This window comes from Tursiops truncatus, chromosome 12 (assembly GCF_011762595.2).
Source record: "Tursiops truncatus isolate mTurTru1 chromosome 12, mTurTru1.mat.Y, whole genome shotgun sequence".
Taxonomy (NCBI): Eukaryota; Metazoa; Chordata; class Mammalia; order Artiodactyla; family Delphinidae; genus Tursiops; species Tursiops truncatus.
The window spans coordinates 18,037,060-18,062,252 of NC_047045.1; the positions used below are offsets into that span (position 1 = coordinate 18,037,060).

Sequence of the window (25,193 nt, forward strand, 5' to 3'; positions counted from 1 at the left end):
ACAACTAGAGAGGAGCCTGCGTGCCGCAACAAAAAGATCCCACGTGCCACCGCTAAGACCCGATGCAGCCAAAAATAAATGAAATTAATAAATTTTTTTAATCTGAAAAGAAAAAAAGCTCAAAAAAGTGTTCTATATTGGATATAAATACTAACTCATTAGAATACTAAGGCTATTAAATAATTTATGTTCCCATAAGATATATGATTTGTCCAGCTAAAGGTTTCTAATCTTATTTTTGTGCTGATTTCACACTACATATAGGCTGACATATCTAAAGTAATAAAAATAAACATTCCCACTTATATGACATTTTGCATGTGAGGATTCAGTAGTAGATATTACATTGGACAGAACTGAGATCCTAGACTATTTAAAATCAGTCAAGCACACGTGGTTTAATATGGCATATTGAACACATGCATTTTTCTCTGCTTTCTTCCCAAAAATGAGAGTAAAAAAATTTTTAATGGCAAAACCCACAATGACAAAGAAATTGGGAGAGGTCACCACAAAAAAATAAGAGTCAACAGAATTTTGCAAGATGAAAAACACATGTCTGAGTTGTAATTGACTTAGATATCAGTATCAGCTTCTCTGCTCTACTAAGTTGCTGCAAGAAGGGGTTCAATTCCCACTGTAAAAACTATAGACAGTTTCTGGAAGTAGAAGTATCAGGTACTTCTTAAAGGCAGAGAGTTAGGATAGGGCTGAAATCTGGAGGACTGATTGAGAGTTTATAAATCCCTTTTTCCCAACCCAAGCAACCAACCACCCACTTCTCTTACCCTATCCCATCAGGAGACTGGAGTCAAGTTTACTATGTGAAGAGTTTATCGAGAGAGGCTCTTGGGCTTACCTGGTGGTGCAGTGGTTAAGAATCCACCTGCCAATGCAGGGGACATGGGTTCGAGCCCTGGTCCGGAAAGATCCCACATGCTGCAGAGCAACTAAACCCGTGCGCTACAACTACCGAGCCTGTATTCTAGAGCCCACGAGCCACAACTACTGAGCCCACGCACCGCAACTACTGATGCCCACGCACCACAACTACCGATGCCCACACGCCTAGAGCCCGTGCTCCACAACAAGAGAAATCACTGCAATGAGAAGCCCGTGCACCGCAATGAAGAGTAGCGCCCGCTCACCACAACTAGAGAAAGCCTGCTCGCAGCAACAAAGACCCAACGCAACCAAAAATTAATAATTAATTAAAAAAAAAAAGAGGGGCTCTTGACCCAAGGACATAAGGTTGACACAAGTAGAAATTAGACTTCATGCTGAAACCAGCATTCAAAAGTCTACATTTTGAAAAATGGGAATCACCCTCACCCCAGTGAGATGACAGGAAGTTACTATGTCCCTCAGGTAGCAGTTTGGAGGATTCCTCTCTAGGAAAATGACCTGACCAAGAAAAAAGATCTATAGCTACTGAAGTTTTTGAGTCTCCTAGCAAAAACAAACTAGGCTGCTATCACCACACAGGAAGGCCCACCTATCCAGTAGTCCTGTGCACAAATGCTTGAGTTCCCATCATGTTTTACTTTCTTTTTGAAAGGCAATAGTAGCATAGTTGTTAAGAGCGCAGACTTTGAAACCAGATCTCTGGGGTTCAAATATTGACTTCCCCACTCACTAACTATATGACTTCTTCAGGGTAGCAGTACTACTTCATGGGGTTGTGAGAATCAGAAAGAAAGTGAGAGAGAGAGAGAGGGAGGAAGGGAAGAAGGAAAAATATATATGTGGCACTTACCAATGCACAGCACTTAATAAGCACTCTGTAAATATATATATATAGTTGTATTATTATTACTCACATTTAAAATTGATAGAGAGCCAACTCATATGAAGAAAGTCCCAAAAAATTAGACAAAGACCAAAACAACTAAATAGAGAAAGTCAAAAGAAACAATGCATGTAACAGAAGAAAATGTAAATAATAGTAATGTCCTTCAAGAGGTAAAACCATATTGCATCCATGAAATAAGAAGAGATTATAAGAAAGACTATTGCAAAATTTTTAAATTATCTTGAATGTTAAAAAATTTTATAGCAGAAGCAAAACAAAATCAGTTATAAGGGTTGGAAAGTGAAAGTAGATAAATACCAAATATAGAATGTAAATTTAGAGATATGGAAAATAGGTGAAAGGAGATTTAAAAATTACGGAAATGATACCAGAGGCTCAAGATCTTTTTGAAGAAAGAAGGAATAGAAAAAATGAAGGAGGAAAAGTATCTAAGAAATAGTACAAGGAAATTCCGCAGAAATGAAGGAAATGAGTTGCTGCAGGCACTGTAAAAAGAGATATGTCTACACAAAGATCAGCAAGTAATTTCAAAACACTGAAGATAAAAAGGAGATCTTACAGGGGCTTCCCTGGTGGTGCAGTGGTTGAGAGTCCACCTGCCGATGCAGGGGACACGGGTTCATGCCCCGGTCCAGGAGGATCCCACATGTCACAGAGCGGCTGGGCCCGTGAGCCATGGCCGCTGAACCTGCGCGTCCGGAGCCTGTGCTCCGCAAGGGGAGAGGCCACAGCAGTGAGAGGCCCACGTACCGCAAAAAAGTAAATAAATAAAAATAAAAAAGAAATTTTAAAAAAAGATCTGACAGTCTTCTAAAGAGAAAATACTGGTCATATTCAATGGAATAATGATATGACTTGTCAACAGCAGCACTAGAAATTATGATGGGAAAATTAGTTTCAATCTATAATTCTAACCGAGCCAAACTGTCACTCAAGTGAGTTTTGACCATGAAATGTCTCAAAAAAACAAAAAAATTGTGATCAATTCACCCTTTCTCAGCTATTGTAAGATGTATCTCCACCAGAGGAGGAAAAAAACAAGAAAGAAGGCAACGTGGGGTCCAAGAAATAGGAGTTCCGACACAGAAGAAAAGGAAAGGGAATCTTTAAGACTGATGGCCACAGGAGAGATATCAAGATGATACTGTATAGCAAGCCTAGAGAGTACCAACCCAAGTAGAAGGTAGAGAGATTAATTATCTGATGTTTTTGAATGCGCAATTAGAGGACATTTACCGTCTTTGGCATGTTTGTGGATGAACATGTGATAGAGAAAACCAAGCAAACAAAAATAGTGCAAACACACAAATGCACGTGTATGTGCACACACACTTCTATTAAACACATTGTGACAATTAAGGAAGTTTTTTTATAAAGGTAGAAAAATCCAACTGAAGTCATACTGCTTAATGATAACCATGTTTTCTTGTATATACTATCAGAATTTTAAACACATTTACATATAAGATATTATGAATACGGGTATTGTATTCCTTTGATGTATATTCATTTATTTCATCCATCTGCTGGTTGATATACAATTATTCATACATCTTTTATTTTTTCATCATGATTTTAGTGCAAAGAGGAAATTTATATACAAAATATGCATAAATAATTCTTCATATCATAAACAACTCTGAAATGAATGAAAGTGCATACATAGTTCATCATATCCAGTGTTTCTTTGTGGAAGTCCTTAAAAAATTAAATTAAAAACAATTATATTTCTTTGAGGCAAATTATTTTATTAATCTAGACTCGTTGAATCTTATCATTGGAATGAATAATGAAAACAATTTTAAAGATTGGCAAAAGAAAACAGTTTAGGGAAAACAAAAAGTCATACAAGAAAAGACATGCAGTGATAATACACAGCATAACCATAAGTAGTCATGTGAACCCTAGGTGTTGATTTAAATGAAGTTATGATGTAACTACGTTGGGAGGATAGGGAGAAGAGTGTAAGAGAGCTAAACCTTTGTCTTCTAAAGTAGGAAGTCAGTAGATGATGTGTAAAATTAAAGAAAATACTGTGAAGTAGGAAAAGTAATAAGAGTGTATATTACTCAGAAATGATAGAAAAGAGCTAAGAGCTGAGCATTGTTGCTTTGGGGCATGAGAAGTGCGAGGGCACTGCTATTTTGTCTTAAAAGGCTTGTTGTCCTATTTGATTTTTTGAAATGAGGTACAGGTATTATGTGGATAAAAAAAGAAATTTTACCTAAAGAAGAGGCCAAAAAATATTCTCTTGATTCTGTGATGTGTCTTAAAAGACTTAAATATACATGTACATAAGTGAATACAATGATGTGTTCTCCAGGTTATTCCTGCAGCCAGTGAAGAACAGCTTTTACTAGTAGAATTGGTTCGTTCAATCAGTGTCATGAGAGCAGAAACTGTCATACAGACGGTGAAGGAAGTTCTAAAGCAGCCCCCAGCCATAGCCAAGGACAAGGTAAGAAGAACTTTGATTTGTTGACAGTTGTATTTCAGAAATGACCCTGGTAGGTAAGATATTTTTTGTACAATACATCCTTTTATTTAAAAGGATTGCAGAAATGACTGCATGTGTTCCTCGAATCACCCTAATAAAAACAGTTCTCAGTATCTGCAGTGACTTGCTGTGTGATCATCCCTGTGGCCAGTGAAGAGCAGTTCACTGCTCGTAGCTCTCCAGATGTACGTCTAAGGCAGTTAGGGGCTGTGGGACCAAATTCTTAGGTGAGATTTTTCTGGTCATGTAAAGGAAGAGCACAGAAGCCAGAGCCCAAGGTCTGTTTACCTCAGTTGTTGCCTTTTTCACAGCTTCTACTGCATTCTCTTCAGAATGAATGTCTCAAGTCTGTAAACTCCCCACATTTTGCCATAACCTTAGTTCTAGTCAGTGTCATTTCTTGACCATGTACAAACTGTGCTGTGCAAGGGCTACCAAAAAATGAATAACGGAGTCTCTACATTCACAGTGCATTGTCTCTAGCTAGGCAGACATAAAAGTCTACAAATAACTAAAGTTATGGACTTCTCTACTTTTTTTGCTCTTTGTTCCAGAACACTAAGAGGTCCTATTTTCTTAAAAAATATTTACCAACTGAAAACATTAAATTTTAAGCCAAGGCAAAATAGACCTAATCACTTCCTTAAAAGAATTATTACACATACCTGAAAATATTATTTTTTCTGTTGCCTGAAGAGTGTATTACTTGTGTGTGTGAATAGCCAGCGTCCTTATTAACTTTTTTTTTCCTACCATGAGTTTATTTTTATTTTATTTTATTTATTTATTTTTAACATCTTTATTGGAGTATAATTGCTTTACAATGGTGTGTTAGTTTCTGCTTTATAACAAAGTGAATCAGTTATACATATACATATGTTCCCATATCTCTTCCCTCTTGCGTCTCCCTCCCTCCCACCCTCCCTATCCCACCCCTCTAGGTGGTCACAAAGCACCGAGCTGATCTCCCTGTGCTATGCGGCTGCTTCCCACTAGCTATCTATTTTACGATTGGTAGTGTATATATGTCCATGCCACTCTCTCACTTTGTCACAGCTTACCCTTCCCCATCCCCATATCCTCAAGTCCATTCTCCAGTAGGTCTGTGTCTTTATTCCCATCTTACCCCTAGGTTCTTCATGACATTTGTTTCTTTTTCTTAGATTGTATGTATATGTGTTAGCATACGGTATTTGTTTTTCTCCTTCTGACTTACTTCACTCTGTATGACAGTCTCTAGGTCCATCCACCTCACTACAAATAACTCAGTTTCGTTCCTTTTTATGGCTGAGTAATATTCCATTGTATATATGTGCCACATCTTCTTTATCCATTCATCTGTTGGTGGACACTTAGGTTGCTTCCATGTCCTGGCTATTGTAAATAGAGCTGCGATGAACATTTTGGTACATGACTCTTTTTGAATTATAGTTTTCTCAGGGTATATGTCCAGTAGTGGGTTTGCTGGGTTGTATCATAGTTCTATTTTTAGTTTTTTTAAGGAAACTCCATACTGTTCTCCATAATGGCTGTATCAATTTACATTCCCACCAACAGTGCAAGAGGGTTCCCTTTTCTCCACACCCTCTCCAGCATTTATTGTTTCTAGATTTTTTGATGATGGCCATTCTGACTGGTGTGAGATGATATCTCATTGTAGTTTTGATTTGCATTTCTCTAATGATTAATGATGTTGAGCATTCTTTCATGTGTTTGTTGGCAATCTGTACGTCTTCTTTGGAGAAATGTCTATTTAGGTCTTCTGCCCATTTTTGGATTGGGTTGTTTGTTTTTTTGATATTGAGCTGCATGAGTTGCTTGTATGTTTTGGAGATTAATCCTCCTATTAACTTTTTAACAATTTCCTTACTGTTCTGAAATCACCTCTGGGGCATTTGTGATAGGATTTTAAATTTGCATGTGAAAGCTCAATTCAGCATAATATTTTGAGCATCTACTTGTGCCCGAGATATTGGGCTAAGTGTGAAGGATATAAAAACAAATAAGAGCAAATTCTAAACCTCTCACCTGCTGCGCCCCCTGCTCTCAATATACTGAATTCTGAATTTTTCTTTATATGGTAAAAGGGGAAGTTTTCAAGGGAATAGTTCATACTAAAAGTAATGAATTGGTAAATTTTAGTGGACATCAGTATTATTTTCTTGCCAGTTACTGATTTTTAAGGACAGTTGTGTTCTTTTTATTATATGTTACACTCAGCACTACCTTTAGTTAAAGATTACATTTTAGGCTGTTAGGAGTTACTTCAAATTTGGGACAACTACACTAATTTAACAGAAACGTGTGGTAAAATAGACTTAAATTCCCATTTCATAAAAAATTTCAACCTAATTCTGATAGCCCCAGCCAAGCATAGGCTGATTAAAATAAAAATAGTGTTGACGCTTACAGAGTGAATGGATCATTAAAAGTAATGACTGGGGTATCAACTTCGGCTGTGGGATTGGGGCGGGGGACTGAGAATAGTTTGATTTCTTCTGTCCATTTTCAACTTTTTAAATAGCTTTTGTTCTGTGTTTTCCCTACTACATGGAAGAGAGCTGCGTGGTTTTTATGACAACCTAGTGTTTGATTTTGTTTGCTTTTCATTTTTTAATTTAAAATTGGCAGTAAAATACAGAGTAGTTGCAACTATGAAAAGGAGAGGCAGCATTTTTCTTCACTATAAAACTGATTTCTTTTGTTTATAGAAACATCTTTCTCTGGAAGTCTGCATGCTTCAGTTTTTCTATGCTTACATTCAAAGGTAAGATAACTGATGTGGATCTCTCCTCATTTCATTTAGCAGTGTATAAAAGTTAGGAAATATAGGAGAAAAGCACCTGAATTCTTTCAAGAAGTTGCTTATTTTTTTCCTTCTAAAACTAAAAAAACTAATAGAAACAGAAAAACATTGTTTACGGATATACTAATAAAGGTCGTTGGTCTCTTAATGACCCACTCATGCAAATCCTAGGAACATAAACACCTAAGTGTATTAAAGATACACTGGACATTAAAACAGTGAATTGTGAGAAAATCATTTACATATGAATGAAAAGCTACATCCTACTCTTGAAACCATGCCTACTGCCACTAAATCCATTATTTTGATATAGGCGAACACATGGTAATCTAATCTGTTTTTAATGTTAGGAATGATGATATGAAAATATCTTCTTTTTGTGGTATTCCAGTTTTGCATTTAACTGACAACTGAACAGAAGTTAGTTGATTTGAGTTTTGATAAACTTCTTACTTAAGAACCTGAATCTTAATCCTCCCGTATAGGGTAGTTTCCATTTTAATCATCAAGCTTGGCAACAGTCTGTGATCTATGATTAACATTTATAAAGTTAGGTTAAACTGGTTGTGATTTAGTGCAAGGACTGCCTAAAAGCTGAATTTAGGTTACATAGAGAGGAGTTAGGGTTAAGGTCAGCCGGAAACAGAGGTAATAATCTTAATTTCTCTAGAGGTGATTGATATTCAGGATAGATTGACGGCTCTCCCTTAGGTGAGATAGAGACTCATAGGTGAAGGCAAAAGAGCCAATATGAGAGAGATGTGGAGAGAATAGGATTGATTAGGTAACTATGATGGCAGAGATTTATTGCAGTTGTATTGCAGTTGTATTTTACTTTTGAGAGTCCATGTGATTAAAAATTGGTATTTCTATACAGCAGAATTTCTAGACTAATAATTTACACTGGATATTTTCAGTGTGCTTGGTTTCCTTTTTATATATAATATTAGTAGAAAATATAAAGCTTTTAGAAATGTTCTATCACAGTCTATAAAAATTCAGGAAATGTTTCAGAGAAAGTAGTAGGAAAATATGGTAAAGACAGGGGAAATATAGGGAAAGTTAAAGTTGATGTTGGATTTCTCTATATATAGAAGCTATGTTTATCTTGCAGAATTCCAGTGCCCAATTTAGTGGATAGCTGGGCATCATTGTTGATACTTCTGAAAGACTCCATACAATTGAGCCTTCCAGCCCCAGGGCAGTTTCTTATACTTGGGTAAGCAATTTCACTTAAAAATATGATTTCAAATAAATGAATAATGTTCATTGTCTGATTGCTGAATAACATGTTTTGGGTGACTGTGTGACGTCTACCTCCTCATAGGATTCTCAAAGGTACAGAACTAGATGTATAATATGAGGCCAGTAAAAAAAAAGGGGGGGGGCGGGGGAGGATTCGGAGGGAACATTGTGTGTTTACACACGTGGAAAATGTAAATGTGCTAACATAAAGCTGTTGCAGCCTTAGTCACATAGGAGAAAGTGTGGGATTGGAAGGGGTGACGGTGAGTAGGACGGCTGAAGGGGAACTTCTAGAGGAGGGTCATTTGAGTTCAGGGCCCTAAACATAAAAAGATTTGGAAGAGTCATTTTCTCTCTGTCATGTTGTTTCCTGATCTATGTTAATAATGTGTGTGATTATTTGATAAATTCCAGTCACCCTTAACTGCATGCACCATGATGTCCTAGGCAATGTCTGTCTTTTGCTCTCCATTATTCTTGGTTCATAATATGTCCCTAAGAAGTATTTGCTCAGTGAATGGAGGTGGTAGGAGCAGAAAGCCTTTGTGGAACAGGAAGGGGAAGGGTACACTGGGCAAGGTACCTTGTCTCGTTTGGCTATGAAGTAGGGCACAGCAGTGGAATGGTGGGTGGATGAAAAGGGAGATGGGAGCTAGAAGGGGGAAGGATTTTGCATTTTCATTAAGAAGTTTGGCCTTGGGAAGGGGGTGGGAGTGATGGCAGGTTTTGAGATGGGTCATGACTGGCAAATTAATAGTAGAATGGATCAGAGGGAAAAGAAGATAGACTAGGAATTGTTTCTCGTGGGAGGTAGCAGGTTTGTGTGCTGTGGATGGTGGGATTGAAATCACAGGACAACAAAAGAAGGAAAGTGGGCCAGCAAAGGAGGTAGAAAAGCAAACACTGAAACATCGGAAAGTTAGAAGAAAACAGGCATATTCAATGTTCTAGAAGCAAAGAGAATTTAAGAGGGCTTGGCTAACCCCTTTAGAAAGATTAAGGAAGATGATATATAATAAAGAGGCTGTATGTATTGATGATTTGGAGAGGATTGGTGATTTAGGAGAGAGGAGTTTGGTGAGACGATAAGCACAGCAAGGGTTAGAGTGAGAAAGTAAGTGTGGATTATTCTTTGAATGTGTGATTGTGAGAAGAAAGAGAACTGGCAAGGTAGCAGGAGGAAATGTGATTTGAAAGTCATCATTAATGGTAAGGATGACCTGAGGATGTTGAGTAGTGAACAACAAAGACTCTTCCTGGATTCAAATCCCAGCTCCTTTACTTCTTTGCTGTATGGCCTTGGGCAGGTTATTAACCTCTCCATCTGTAAAATGGAGACGATAATAGGGCCTCCCTCATAAAGTTGTTACGAGGATTAAATGAATTAATATTTGTTAAATTCCTAGAATAGTGCCTGGCCGATGATAAGTGTCATACAAGAGGGGAGTGCTAGACAGAAGATTGTAGAGAGCGGGGGGCTCCTTGATAGCACCAGATTCCAGAGACAGCTGGGAGGGGATGGAGCCCAGGGAATGGCAGGTGTAAGAGTGAGAAAGAAGGCTGCATTTTTTAAATTAATTAATTTATTTATTTGGTTGTGCCAGGTCTTAGTTGCGGCAGGCGGGCTCCTTAGTTGCAGCACGCGCGTGGGATCTAGTTCCCTGACCAGGGATCAAACCCGGGCCCCCTGCATTGGGAGCACGGAGTCTTAACCACTACGCCACCAGGGAAGTCCTGCTGCATTTTCTCTAAGACTTTGCTACTCAGAGGTTGATCCTTCAGCCAGCAGCACTGGAATCGCCTGGGAGCTTGTTAGAAATGCAGAGTCGCAGTCTCCGCCCCAGACCACCCGAATCAGAATCTGCCTTTTAACAAGTCTCAAGTGATTTGAGTACACCCTAAAGTTTGAAAAGGACTGCTTAAGACAGAAGAGGGGAAGGAAAGGGAATACACTTTTCTCCAACCTGGGTTACATTACCTCACACAGTCCACATGTTTTCACGCTGAATGGATGTAAATTCAACCAAGTGCAAAGAACTTCAACCTTCTGTTCAACCCCTGTAGCTCTGATGGTATTTTTATTTTTGGCTGCATTGGGTCTTCGTTGCTGTGCATGAGCTTTCTCTAGTTGAGGCGAGTGGGGGCCACTCTTTGTCGCGGTGCGCAGGTTTCTCATTGCAGTGGCTTCTCTTGTTGTGGAGCACGGGCTCTAGAGCGCAGGCTCAGTAGCTGTGGCTCATGGGCTTAGTTGCCCCGCGGCATGTGGGATCTTCCCGGACCAGGGCTCGAGCCTGTGTCCCCTGCATCGGCAGGTGGACTCAACCACTGCACCACCAGGGAAGCCCTCTGATGGTGATTTTAAATGGGTAGTTGTCAGGATCTATATACACAGACTTAGCTTCTCTGTTGTCCTTAAGAAAACTGGTGATTCTGGTTTGGCAACCAGAGGTCTAGAAAATTTTGAAGTGGAGGGGAGAGAAAGTGAGGGCTCTTTAGTAAAATGGCCTCAAGTGTTCTGGTAAATGTAGGAGTGTAGTCTTCCACCAGGAAGCAGAGAAGGGGTGGAGACAGTGATGAGAGCTGGAGGAGAGTAGATCAGCCTGCAGAAGCTGAGTAACACAGGGAGCCCAACCCGGCCACAGTGAGCTAGCAATCCTCAAGAGCGTCAGGGGTCACGATGATCCCTAGACCCTCGTGCTGTCTATTCTCTAAACCAAAAAGCTGAAGGAGTTTTAGACACTGAACGTGTAATGAAAAGAGCAGTGGACTCAGTGTCTGCAATTCCTGGATCAAAGATTAAGATAACTAGTGTGTGTGATAATTTTTAGTGATGACCGATAACGGTAAACACTGGAACTCAAACAACGTTCTCGTGAAGATTTCTGATTCTTATCTTCTGATCTCTAGTTCTAACCCTCATCTCTGGCACCCTGGGTACATCAGTAAACTTCTCCAAGATTATTTTCCCGTCTGTCAAGAATAACAGTACCTGCCTTACCTACCTCTGAATTGTTCTAAGGCTCAAAGAGGGAATATATGGACAGTTCTTTGAATCATCACCAAATATCCTGCTGGCTGATTTCATTAAAAATTAAGGCCATCGGGGCTTCCCTGGTGGCGCAGTGGTTGGGGGTCCGCCTGCTGATGCAGGGGACACGGGTTCGTGCCCCGGTCCGGGAAGATCGCACATGCCGCGGAGTGGCTGGGGCCGTGAGCCATGGCCGCCGGGCCTGCGCGTCCGGAGCCTGTGCTCCGCAACGGAGAGGCCACAGCAGTGAGAGGCCCGCGTACCGCAAAAAAAAAAAAAAAAAAAAAAATTAAGGCCATCTATTATGACTTGTAGCTTCTCCCCCACAAGATTTACTGTTTCCTCACCTGTTTTTTAATTCCTTTCTTGTTTCTTGGATAATGAACGATCCTACCTCCTTCTCAATGTGTGTTATCTTCTGAGTGTTTAAATTAAAAGTTGGACATTTTCAGTTATACTAGAAAATTCCCTTTTTAAATTTCTGATGGCTTATTTTTTCCCCCACCCATTCCACTGATCCTTTAAAAATTCCTAATTATAAAATAGAAATTGATATGATTGCTCTTCAATATCACTTTTCATATTAGTTTGGAAATAATTATACATATAATTTACCTTAATAAAAGCAAGTCAAGGTAAATATTGAGTGGAATTTTAGCAAACAATGGAAATGGATTTTTTTCCATTCATGAAGTATTTTTAATCTTTTATACCTGTCTACTATACACACTTACACACACACATACACACACACACAAGAAACCATTTTTATATTACAATTTAAGATTGGTGGGATTTGGGGTATTTTTAAAATTTTTTGTTGATGTATAAAACACATACAACTCCACAAGTTATTATGAAGTGAATATACCAACTGTTCAACCACAAATCTAAATTAAGAAATAAGACATCATATGTCGCCTCAGGTCCCCTCCCAATTACTGTCCTTTCCCTTCACCCCAAGATAAACCGCTGTTCTGACTTCTAACAACACAGATAAATTTTGTCTTGTTTTGAATAATAATTATATGTATTTTCTTTTGTGTCTACTTCTTTCACACAACATATGTTTATAAAATTTATCCACGTAATTTCATGTAGCTATAATTTATTCCTTTTCATTGCTGTTTGGTGTTTCATTGTATGAATATGCCGCAATTTATCTCTTCTGTTGCTGGACATTTGGGTTCTTTCCTGTTTTGGATTTTACAAATAATGCTGTTATAGACATCCTTGTACAGGTCTTTCATGCATATGTTTATGCGTTTCACCTGAGTCATAGGATATCCATATATACACACATTCATTAAACACATAAAATAGAAATTCAGGCCACAAAACCACTTGCTCACTGTGAAAAATTAGATTGCATCATTTTCTTTACACTAATATTTCCTGTTTGTTTTTTTCTTTGGTCCTTTTAGGGTTTTGAATGAGTTTATTATGAAAAACCCTAGTTTGGAAAATAAAAAAGACCAAAGAGACCTCCAGGTAAGTCATTCTGAATTGAGAGCTGTTGCCCAAACTCTGTGTTTCTCAGTACTTCAAGTCTAACATGGGGAAGTCAGATAAGATCATCTGTGAAGTTTTGTGTGTGCGCCTGTGTACATACATAGATATAATGGGTTATCCTTGTTTCTTCAGGATGTGACTCATAAAATAGTGGATGCGATCGGTGCGATCGCGGGTTCTTCTTTGGAACAGACAACATGGCTGCGGCGAAATCTTGAAGTTAAACCTTCTCCCAAAATAATCGTAGATGGAACCAATTTGGAATCTGATGTTGAAGGTATTGATCTCAGACATTTAAGTTTATATTTGTAGGCATCTGTTCACTAAGAATTTATCGCAGTCAGCACTGTAAGTACAGGAAAATCATCTCTTTTCTTGTGTTTAGCTTTTTTCAGCGGGGAAAAAAACCTAACCATATCTTTACCTGTCTTTTCTCTTACTTAGATATGTTATCACCTGCAATGGAAACCTCAAACATAACTCCTTCTGTATATAGTGTCCATGCATTGACATTACTCTCTGAGGTAAATAAACATCGGGTTTTTTCACATGAACTTTCAAGTAGACAGTTTCACAATTAAATATTAGCAAGTAATTCTTACAGAGAAGATTTTAATTTGAAAAACTGTTTTGTACTTCAAGAAATCACTATGTAAGATAAAGTTTTGACTTTGTATTCAGGTTAGTAGTTTGTTAAATATTAGTGATAATAACTTTAGATATTGCTCCCCCCCATGCACTGTTTTTTGAAAGTGTACTTTTTAAAAATGATAAGTGCTTTTGTTTCACAGTGTGGGAGGGAAGGGTGGAGGTGGTATAATGATGCTTGCCACTACAAAGCATTTACAGTTTACCAAACAGTTTTATATACATCCTCTGACATGCTCTCTTTTATACCCTGTCATCAGGGCATTTTTGTTTCCCCTTCACAGATGTGGTTACAGAGAGAGATGAGCACAGTGTGACTAAGACCAAACTGACAGAGTTGCAGCTCAATTCATGTGGTTGGGTTTTTCCCAGGCCACCTCGTAACCCAGTCAGGGGAAGGGAATACTGAGTTTCTAGTCTTAAATTTGCTGTTTACTCACTGTCACATTGGAAGGTTCTTAACCTCTCTTTTTCTCGTCTTCCCTGTCTTGGTTAGAAATAGTAAAATTTGCCCATATTTATATCCTGTAGTTATAATGGAGAAAACCATTGTGGCAGAAACCATTCATGTAAAAATGGCTTAGGGAGATTTGATTTTAGGTTTTTCTAATTTTAAGGTATTCTAGATTTTCTTACAGACTGAAAACCACCTCTAAGTGCTGTCCGTTTTAGCTCTCAGATTATACGTTCCATTTCATCTCTTAACGTTTTTTTAGGTTTTGGCTCATCTTTTGGATATGGTTTTCTACAGTGATGAAAAAGAACGGGTTATTCCTTTACTTGTAAATATCATGCATTATGTTGTGCCCTACCTCCGAAATCACAGGTACTATTACTGTTTAACTAGATGTGTTAGTTAACGCATACTCTGTTAAAAAGAAATTGTGTTCCTTTATTGCCATTTTTGGAATTACCACAAAATGACTTTATTTTTACCTTGAATTATCGTGATAAAAAAAAATTATGTCTCTTGTAGTGCTTTCTATTTCCCATCAGTGCTTTAGGTAAATGTGACCACTTAGGTATAACGTAATACGGTGATTAAAGTTACAACATACAGGTTAAAGTGGTTTTCCTTCCTCCTAGTGCACATAATGCCCCTAGTTATCGAGCCTGTGTCCAGCTGCTTAGCAGCCTTAGTGGGTATCAGTACACACGGAGAGCTTGGAAAAAAGAAGCCTTTGACCTCTTTATGGATCCCAGCTTCTTTCAGATGGATGCCTCTTGTGTTAATCAGTAAGTCACCTTGCTTCTATTCAACATGATAATGCACCTCACAAAGTCTGTTGAAATCAACTACCATCTGCAAAGTAGAACACTTTTTTAATAATAATAAACAACAACAAAATCTTATTTACATATCATAATCCTTGTCTCTTTCAGTTGGAGAGCAATTATGGACAATCTGATGACACATGATAAGACGACATTTAGAGATTTGATGAGTGAGTATTGTGGGGTGACAACCTAAGCAGTGTCTTTCCTATACAGGATCCATTCGTATTTACTTTGCTCTTTTCTAGAAACTGTTGAATTAGCTCTTTGTCAACTTATACTTAGTACCCGATAGGAACATAATGTTAAAACTTAAAAAGGACAACATAGTTGATAAATAATAAGTAAAACTATTTGGCCATGTCAAATTTGTCTCCAAACTGTTTCCTCGGCACATAACATAGAACATGGCACTCAATAAGTAATCACTGAACGAAAAGACTGACAGGTAGGGAGGCTAAGAAAGGCAGCAATAGGAACAAACCTAGCAAACAACTCCCTCTAAATCCTGGGGCTCTGGGGACTTCCCTGGCGGTCCGGTGGTTAAGATTCCGAGCTTCCGCTGCAGGGGGCACGAGTTCAATCCCTGGTCCGGGAACTAAGATCCCACACGCTGCATGGCTCAGCCAAAAAAGAGTCCTGGGGCTGTGTTTATCTTCTTGGAAGGAAGAAAGTGAGGGGCCAGAAAGGCCAGAATCGCTCTCTGCACCACTTCTTCTCTATCTTACTGGCTTGTATATTAGGCTTCCTCATAGTATCTAATCTGGAAAAAAAAGGTTTTCTAAAAGTTTGAAAGTTATTAAACTAATGACCTTAAATAGCAGTGAAGTTAGATGAATCTGTAGAATTTCTTGTCAGTTCTTAACCCAAGCTGCAGTTTCCCCCTCTGGAAAAGGGACACCGTATTCTCTCTAATCTTCACAGGTTTGTTTTAAGGTTCAGATTCATCTATTTAACAGTTATTTATTAAAAGACACAAAATGGGCCAGGCATTATGCTCACCTTAATCCAACAGATAAGATTATTTCAGATAGTAGGTAAGAAGTTGTGAAGGAAATAGGGTGATACGATAGATTTTAAATAACAGCTCAAGAGCTCATATTTGATGTGAAACTAGAGAAACCAACCATAAGAAGGCCTAGGGACAGAGTATTCCGGAGATAAGGGACAAAAATAATAAAGGTCTCAGGGTAGGAACAAGCTCGGTGAATTCAAGGAAGAGCAAGCAAGACAGTGTGCCTGCAGAAGAGGGAATGGGGGCGAGTACGAGACATGAGGACGCAGAGCTGGGTAGGCTAGGCCTGGCCAGGCCAGAAATTTTTAAAGCAATGAGGAGGATTTCGGCAGATGGCCTAAAATAATAAAGGGTTTTATAAAATGGCATTGTTAGTGATTTTACCTTCTGAAACCTACAGTTCTAAATTTTTTTCTCTCTCCACATTGCAATTCCCACCCCTTGGTCTTCTGGCTTGTATATGCTAGATCTGTTTGCCAGTCCTTCTGCCTCAGAGAGGAGTCCCAAGTCCTCTACCCTGAGGTCCTCTCTCCTGGATGTCATAGGGTCTAGACTTTCTTAAAAACAAAAAACAGAATCATCTTTTCTCAAATCGCCTGATGACTATATCACAGCCTCTCACTTGCTTTTTTTTTTTTTTCTTCCAGCTCGTGTAGCTGTAGCTCAGAGCAGTTCACTTAATCTCTTTGCAAACCGTGATGTGGAGCTAGAGCAGAGAGCCATGCTTCTGAAGAGATTAGCATTTGCTATTTTTAGCAGTGAAATTGACCAGTATCAGAAATATCTTCCAGATATACAAGGTAAATAGTGGAAAACTGTTTTCTCTATTTTCCAAATTTTTTGGTTCCTTAGAAATTACCTTCCGTAAGTTGTAAGTTGGGGTGAAATATACCAAGCGTTGGTAGATGCAGAATGTTGAATTAGAAATTTGTTCTGTTGAAACGACAAAAATTATCACCAGTATGTAAAAGAAATCAAACACTGAGTTTATAGGACTTGCCTCAACATGGTCTCCATTTTATTGTTTGGGTCAAATTTCCTAGGAATTCATGTTTGAGAATGAGGTGTAAGACTGTTTTACTGCAGACAGGCATATTAGTGGGTTTTTTTGTTGTGGATGAGAGGTTATACACCTTTAAAGGAGGGGTCTGAAATAGAGGCGTAGCCTCTATTTTAGCTAGAAGTAGGTGGAGATCTAGAGTTTGGGGCCAGGGTTGGGGTTGTATAAGGCTCTTGATAACCTTCATCAAATGGGTTTGGTGGCTCTCTGTGTCCTGAAGGGTATCAGGGCAGTCATCAACCTGTGCCACCAGATGGCCCCATGATGGGAGTGAGCTTGCCCCAGGCAGTATTGTTTGCTGCTGAGTCAGTGTGCTTGTGCAGTAGCCAGCCTCAGCAGGCTGTGCGGGGATGGGGTTGGGGATGACAGTTGTCATCTCTTTACTGAGATTATTTCTCTCTCAGAAGATAAGTGACTCCTCCTTTTCTGACCCTTTATACCTAATGTCCAGTGTGCAACATGCACACTATTTGTCCTGTGATTTTTTTTTAAATCGACTAGATTGGTGCTACTCAAAGTGTGGTCCATGGACCAGTATCAATCAGTCTGTTATTCCATCCATGATACGTTCAGAAATGTAGAGTAAGCATCGTAAGCCTTTACAGCAATGTGATAGAATCTGTTGAATCTAGTAATAAGAACGTGGCATTGTATTTATCTTTTTTTAATTTGATTTTTTCTGGTAATTCATTTTTATTATATTTTATGAAAGTATCAATCTGCAACAGACTGGAAATTATTTAAAAAGTTGATCATCATAGTTTGAGAAGTACTGAACTAGATTATATAGAAAAGTTTATATGAAAATGATTCTATTTTGGTATTGAAAATATACTGTACTTCTTTCAGAGAGATTGGTTGAGAGTCTCCGTTTGCCCCAGGTGCCAACTCTTCACTCTCAAGTGTTCCTGTTCTTCAGAGTGTTACTTTTAAGAATGTCTCCACAACACCTTACCTCACTCTGGCCTACCATGATCACAGAACTTGTGAGTTAATTTTAATTCAATTAGGTAATAAATCTAAATTATAAAACCATGTGACAAGCATCAACATGCTTACCGGATAAAAACTAATCTTGGAAGAGAACTGAACTCTAGTTAAGCCTGTTACTGAAAATTTGTACAGATGAAAATAGTAAAACAAGTCAGATTCTGTCTCCATACAGCTTAAACTTTGAAATATGCAACATTAGCAGTTATTAGCTCCTTGCGAATCATGACCTCGTCTGATCTGGTTTAGTTCATTCTCAACTACAGCAGAGTTTTAACTTTGTCATGGCTGCCAGGCCTGGTTCCTGCCTTTGGCAGCACCACCTTGAGAGTGATTAGAGATGGTTTAGCTAGATTTAGATGGCCTGACATAGGGCATGTATCACTCTTGAAGTGCAGCACTTACCCAGGTAAGCTGCTTCAGAGAGACTTTGACAAGATTTTGTAAACCCCCAAACAGTAAAACCTTCCTAAGTCCCACTACACCCGTCCGTTCCCCTCCCAAACCATACCGTCGCCCTCATCTGAACAACGTGGGGAGCTGGGGAAAGAGATGAGAAAGGAAAGGGACGGGAATCTGTAACTCCGAAAACCCAGCATTATAACTTTCCCACAAAGAAATTGGCTTTAATATTTTTTTCTTTTTTAATAACTGTATCTCTGTTCCATAATCACCAAATAAGACCATGCTTTCGTCTCACCTCTGCCAAATTAGTAGCAAGGCTCTGTGCTGAATCTTCAGTTTTACTTTTGGAAACTAAGTATAATTTAAAGATCCTAAAGTTGTATCCTAAAATCTGTATTTGGATTAATGAAAATATAGCCTAAAGATAACTTGAAAGAAGGTTTAAATAAACATTTGACACTTTTTCCATGGTCTTCAGGTACAGGTATTTTTACTGATGGAGCAGGAACTCACTGCTGATGAAGACATTTCACGGTAATATGTAATTCATTTTGATTTAGTCTTGTCAGTGTGTAGTATCCTAAAATCATCCAGAACGTTACTTTACAACTAGGAGGGTATAGACACTATTTTATCTGAACACTTTATGTATTTAGTCTGTTATTATCCAATTGATCATATTTGGATATAATACAGTTACATGTATTCCTTAGGTATTTTAGACTGAATTAAACTATCAACATGTGTGGCCTTTGGCCTCTAGACACAAATTTAGTTTAAAGCAATACTGTTTCAGCTATGTGAGCAGTATTGGTTTTAGTAGGTCAGATCTTTTTCGTGAAACATTCAGCAAAACCTATTATGGCAGATAACCTGTAACTAAGGTATACAAATGTCCGTATCTTCCAGGATGATCTCCATTTAATGTACCAAAATTTGGGGTTATTTTTAGCAGAAGCAGTTTATTAATATGTGACTAAATATAATTTATTTTTATTTAGGAATTTTTGTACAAATAAGTTTATAAATTAAAAAGTTCCTTTAACACTGTGTGTCTTAAATATATTTTACTCTTCTTTAATACTAGGTTTATAAAAAAGAATCCCCTATACTAATAACTGTGTTGATTATTATAGAAAGTTTCCCTCCCACCATCCTTGCAGAAGGACACTGGGTAGTAGGGAGGCCTCCTGGTTTTACAGCTTGTATTTTTATACTTCTCGAGTATAACAAGTTATTCTCTACTATTTTTACATTCTTAAAATTTAAAGAAGAAAAATTAATTTTTGATTTGAGAACAGTAATATTAATTTAGTCATGAACTTGCTTAGCGATTACTGGTACATTTATCAGAATGATTATGAAAAATATTAGCTGGCACTTTGAGATTTTCCAGGAATTACCTGTGGGTAAGTGGGTCCAGCTGCTGACAGCACTGTCTCCTGCTTATAGGACTTCAGGCCCCTCTGTGGCTGGTCTGGAGACAACCTACACAGGAGGTAATGGCTTTTCTACTTCATATAACAGCCAGCGGTGGTTAAACCTCTATCTTTCTGCTTGCAAATTTTTGGATCTGGCTCTGGCATTGCCCTCCGAAAATCTTCCTCAGTTTCAGATGTAAGTAAAAGTAAGGATATTAAATGGATATTTTTGAAATGCATTTGCTTTGGTTGGTGACATCTAAGATAAAGTTTTTTTGTGTAAGTTGAAGTATTCATAATTTTTATTAAAATGTAATTGTTTTGGCAGGAGGATGGTAGGGCAACAGTTGTTGGAAGGTATCGGAAATGGCCGTTGTGGGTATATTAAGACTGACCGGTCATTCAGTCAGCAAGTTGAGTAGGCAGCACACGTGAGGCAGCCGGATACGTGACTTAAGAGCTTCAAGTCCAGTGTAGGAGACATGCCGTTAACACACCATGGGTGTTCTGAGAGCAGCTGTGCAGGATGCTGTGAGGCCACACAGCGGAGACCCCTCTGAGCTCTAGGGGTCAGAGCAGGCCTGAGGGGAGTTTTACACTGAGGAGGTGGGGTGGTGGTTGGGGGAAGCAGGGGTGAAGACGTAGAGGTTGGAATGGCCCTGGTGTGTCTGCAGTGTTGAAAGGTCAGTATTGCTGGAGCAGCATATTGAGATATGAGGCTGGAAAGGGCCCGAGTTACATGACTTACAAGCCATATTCGAGAACTTGGACTTTAACTAAGGACAGTGGGAAGCCGCTGAAGCATGAATTTTAAGGAGTGAAGTGATGTTATCAGTCTTGTATTTTAGAAATTTTACTTTGGCTCTGTAGTTTGGAGAAAGGATGGGAGGTGGGCAAGACTGGAAACAAGGAGGCTCTTCTTTCAGATGATAGTGAATTGAACTAGAAATGGCAGAGGGGAATAGGGAGAAAATTAATGTAAGTTAAATGCCTTGTTCATAAGTGCTCAAAAATATTTAATTATGATTTTTCATATTTAAATTTTTAAAATAATAGGCAAACTATATAAGATTGCTTTATCACTATGTAGCTAATTTGAGAATTTATCCACATGATCAAATATGTATTTATATAATATATAAAATTGTGTTATTATTATTCTTCTGGAATGGAATATTAATAGGATAAAGAGTAAGATACCAGAATCTTTTTTCTATATTTGGATATACTTAAATCTCTAAAAATTTCTGTTGCACAAGCTTACTTTTCATTAAATTTAATGGTAGGAACTAGAAACTTTTTTACATTAATTCCAGTTCCTTTAATTTTGTTTTTCCATTTGAAAACCATATATATCCACTTCTTAATGAATTTCAGTGGTTGGGTGTCTGTTAAACTTGTCACTCCTGAAGAAGTTCAGAAAAGGATACTAAGCAGAATTGTAGGAAAGTGGCCAAAATTAACTAGGATGTTTATATTCACAGAGCTAACAGAAACTACAGTCTTCATGCTCTAGGGAGAGTGTTATGCTTACAGCAGTGACCTTTCAGCTTCTGTGATGAGAAGCAAAATGAGTTTATCCTCTTTACTTGTCAAGAATCAGAAAAGAGATAAAAATGCTGTAATATGAAACTACAGTTTTTTTTCTTTTAACTACTGTCTCTTTTCAAAAAATTTATAAGGTAATAAAAGATAACATGGAGAATTTAATAATCTTGAAAGGGTAATATCTTTCTGAGCATGATTTTTTTTCAAAAGTTTAAAATATTTCATAATTTAGTTACATACAATTTTTAGTCTCTGTGTGACTAAAACATACCATAAAGATTGAAAGGCAGCATTGAGTTGGGAAAAGATATTTACAATGTATATGACCAAGTCTAACTTGCTTAATATGTAAAAATGGATAACACAATAGAAAAATGGGCCAATGACAGGATTAACAAATAGTTCAGAGAAAAGGAATGGCTTGTAAAACATACGAAAAGGTGCTCAGTGATACTCATAAGAGAAATTCCAATTAAAGTTACTAATAACTATCAGAATGCTAAAGATCTAAAAGTGTACTTCCTTTTACCCTTAACAACAGAGACATTCTTACTCTTGTTGGAAGAGTACATTGATATTGTCTAATTTTTCTCCAAAGAGGTTTATATTTACCAAAATTCAAAATACAGATTCTCATTAGGCCAGTAATTCTGCTGTATCCGAGGGTTTCTCCACTCACCGTCCTCTCAGACACGCATAAAAGTCAGCAGTTACGTAAGCGTATCCATTATGGCACTATTTGTAATAGCTAGAAATCGGACAGTCTAGGAGACTGGTTGAATCAGTACCTTCCAGCACTGGAGTACTATGTAACTGTTAAAAAGGATACTGTTTTATATGATCTTATCTCCAAGATGTGTAATTAAAATAAGCAGCAATCATTTTATTTATTAAAGGAGGAGAGGGTTGCTTGTGTGACTGTGTGCTCTTTTATGCATAATAAAACTCTGAATGGGTATATACGAAACTGGCAGTATTGGTGGAGCCTGTGGTGGGAAGGGGACTACCTTTCTTTGGTTTGCCCTTTTATACTGTTTGAGTTTTTTCCATAGACAGATATTAATTTTACTTATTAAAGAAAAAATTTTAAATAAATGTTGGAGATTTTTATCTATATAGTAATGAATGAGCATGGAAACATTTGTCAAGTTACTTGTGCTGTGCTCATGGAAAAAATGGTGTTGAGTACTTTCCAAATTTCATTTGTTCGTTACAAATGTTCATGTACTCATTTCAACTCTATGAAGTAGTTAATATTGTCCGTATTTACTGGTAAAGGCTCAGGTTAAGAAACATGCCCATGGTGACAGGGCTACAAGTGGCACAGCTGGTATGGGAATCTGTGTAAGTGGTGGGGTCATGATGTGTCTACGGGATTTATGTGGCCTTGTCTTAGATGGCACAGCGTGCATCTTACCAATATTGGTGTCATTCTCCTACACGTAGGTACCGATGGGCCTTTATTCCAGAAGCCTCAGATGATTCCGGTTTGGAAGTGAGAAGGCAGGGCATACATCAACGAGAATTTAAACCTTATGTAGTACGACTTGCAAAGCTTCTTCGGAAAAGGGCAAAGGTATTGCATTCTTTTTAAAATTTGTTTTTGTTAAGTGTAAGAAGATAAAATTTGTAAAATATACTTATATCGTATCTTATGTGCATCTTCCACTGTGCATCAGGCTAATTAATTACAGATCTTTACCCAAGAAAATAGTAGTGAGTTTCTTACGTTCATCAGTAGGCCTCTGTTACAAACCTTTTGTCATCTTTTCCTTGCATTCAGAAAATTTCAAAAATAAATTGTACAATCTGGGGACGATCTGGGTTGTTTTGCGAGCCCTAGTTTGTAATATGTGCTTTGAGTGCTCAGAAATTTTCCACTCTTCTGGGGTCTCCTATTCAGGCAGCAGCTCCTAAACCACATTCCACACACTCCAGAGATGGAATGGAGGACAGTGTCCTTGAAGGACATGTGGAACTTGATTTCAAATCAAGTTGTTTCTTTAGGGACTAATAAGTAAAAGAAGAGATGAAAGATGAAAGTTGAGTCCAGAGTTTAGGAGAGCACTTGGGTACTTTCATGTTGATATTGAAGGGTCGGAAAAATAATCATGACAACAAATCCGGAAGCAGTGTGATTATAGGCACACGTACTTTGTCATCCCTGCATTTCATTAGTAATGACAGTTTTTATAAAACTCCTCCCTTATCTAAGGAATAAACATGACAGGCTTTTGCACAACACTTGTCCCACAGAATAAAAAAATGTTTTGATTGGAAAGCATTTTCCCATCCAAAACACCTTAAACAAGGTCTTCATGGCCAAGCCCACTTTTCACTGGAGCAAAGGCTATGAGCTCTCCTCTTTCCTTCCACAGGACGAGGAGGACTTTAAGACAGTGACTTTGGAGGGACTGGAGATGGCCAAGCATCAGGTGAGGGTGGCTTTTTGATGCTTGTGGTATGGCAGCAAAAGCTGCCACCTCTGGACCAAATCTTGAGACACAAACCCAGGTCTGGCTTTCAACAGGACAAGAGAGGTAAACAGGAAGGAAGTCTTTAAGTGTAGACTGTTGCAGTGAAAGTAGAAATAGTTCATATGGAAACATGTTTGACTTGTTAATTTTATTATTGAGGAGGTGGTGTAGTTCTGATTAAGAAAAGCAGAAACACTATAAAAGTGCACTGTTCTTGGTCAAGAGCTTAGTAAAAGTCCTCTTAAAGGTACATCTTGACAAGAATATAAACAAAAGGTTACATCATAGCTTCCTTACATTTGAAAATCAGCTATGTAGAGGGTTCAAGCGTATTACTCGTTTCCCCTCAGAGTAAATGCATCTCTGTAGACCCTTTCGTGACTACTGAATTGCACTCTGACTCAGGGGACTGACGGTGGAGTGGTCATCAGTCCCGGACCGTCATTAAAGCCAGTGTTATTAGGTGAGAGAAAGGAAAGCGGTTTCGTACTAAGAAATAAACTAATAGCTGTTTTTTTTTCCCTTTTTTTTTTTTAAATTTGGCCATAGATAAAGAACTAGATGATCTTTTTTTCTTGTTTGCTCCTGTAGACTTCTGAGAAAGGAAAACAGATTTAAAGCAGGATTTTATTTTAAAATAAGCAAACATTGTAAGCACACACAAGAAAATAAGCTGGATTTTGCATCTGTTTTCTCCACTAGGAAACTAGTGATATTAAAATATTAAGTGAACAATGCAAGTTTCTCAGCAACATCTCATCTTAGAAGGCAAACTCCATTTGTTAACAAATATGAGACTATAATTCTGCTTCCTAAGTCCCACTTGCTAGTTTTTTCTCTCTAGTTCATTGTTTGTCTTCATTATCTTTACTCAGTGTGTTTTCAAATCTATGATTCTGCCCCAGTTCAAACATCTTCAGTTCTCTCAGAACTTTCTCTAGACAGACCGATGTCTACAGCTGTGTGTGTACAGTTTAGCTGGCTTCTCAAAGTAGCTACTTGAAGTACGTAAATTGTCGTGTTAATGCAGTTGACAAGAGTTTTCACATACATTCTCTTCATCGCCCCATCCTATAAGTGAGGAACTGTTCTGTAGTTGCCCAGGACACCCACAGTAAGCAAGCGGCAGAGCCAGGGCCCTGACCCTGGCGTTATTCTGACTCCAGGTCCAGCTTTGCTCCCATGTGGTTTAGCACAACACAGAAGCGCATGGCAGGGTCTCTCCTGGGAGTTCCTTTCCTTTCTCTGTGCTGATAGTAATGATTCACTGTGGACTCTGCTGCTGTCTTGTGGCAAGTTTAAGCCATTTGGCCACAAGGTAATTGACTGACTTGCTAGTAGTGAAATGTGTAAGACTCTCTGTCCCTTCTTCAGTCATTTTGACCTAGTCCTCGGATACATTAGTGGGGATCCAGAAATCTGGGAGCTTTTTGAGTATATGCAAAGCACAACA

General features: G+C 38.2%; 1 protein-coding gene across 11 annotated transcripts in view; it reads left to right on the forward strand.

Moving 5' to 3' along the window:
• DOP1A (DOP1 leucine zipper like protein A) overlaps nt 1-25,193 on the forward strand; it is a 109,663-nt gene that overhangs the window by 82,887 nt on the left and 1,583 nt on the right. For 5 of the 11 annotated variants that reach the window (XM_033867481.2, XM_033867482.2, XM_033867483.2 and 2 more), the window contains 15 exons: nt 4,137-4,271; nt 7,022-7,077; nt 8,231-8,335; nt 12,814-12,880; nt 13,034-13,178; nt 13,346-13,425; nt 14,266-14,375; nt 14,636-14,785; nt 14,933-14,994; nt 16,487-16,639; nt 17,749-17,885; nt 18,773-18,828; nt 19,747-19,911; nt 22,710-22,839; nt 23,642-23,698. In XM_033867481.2, the coding sequence (XP_033723372.1) occupies nt 4,137-4,271; nt 7,022-7,077; nt 8,231-8,335; nt 12,814-12,880; nt 13,034-13,178; nt 13,346-13,425; nt 14,266-14,375; nt 14,636-14,785; nt 14,933-14,994; nt 16,487-16,639; nt 17,749-17,885; nt 18,773-18,828; nt 19,747-19,911; nt 22,710-22,839; nt 23,642-23,698 (1,608 nt within the window). Of the gene's footprint in view, nt 1-4,136; nt 4,272-7,021; nt 7,078-8,230; nt 8,336-12,813; nt 12,881-13,033; nt 13,179-13,345; nt 13,426-14,265; nt 14,376-14,635; nt 14,786-14,932; nt 14,995-16,486; nt 16,640-17,748; nt 17,886-18,772; nt 18,829-19,746; nt 19,912-22,709; nt 22,840-23,641; nt 23,699-25,193 lie in introns of those variants that run through there. The other 6 variants (XM_033867484.2, XM_033867486.2, XM_033867488.2 and 3 more) reach the window with 4 other exon arrangements.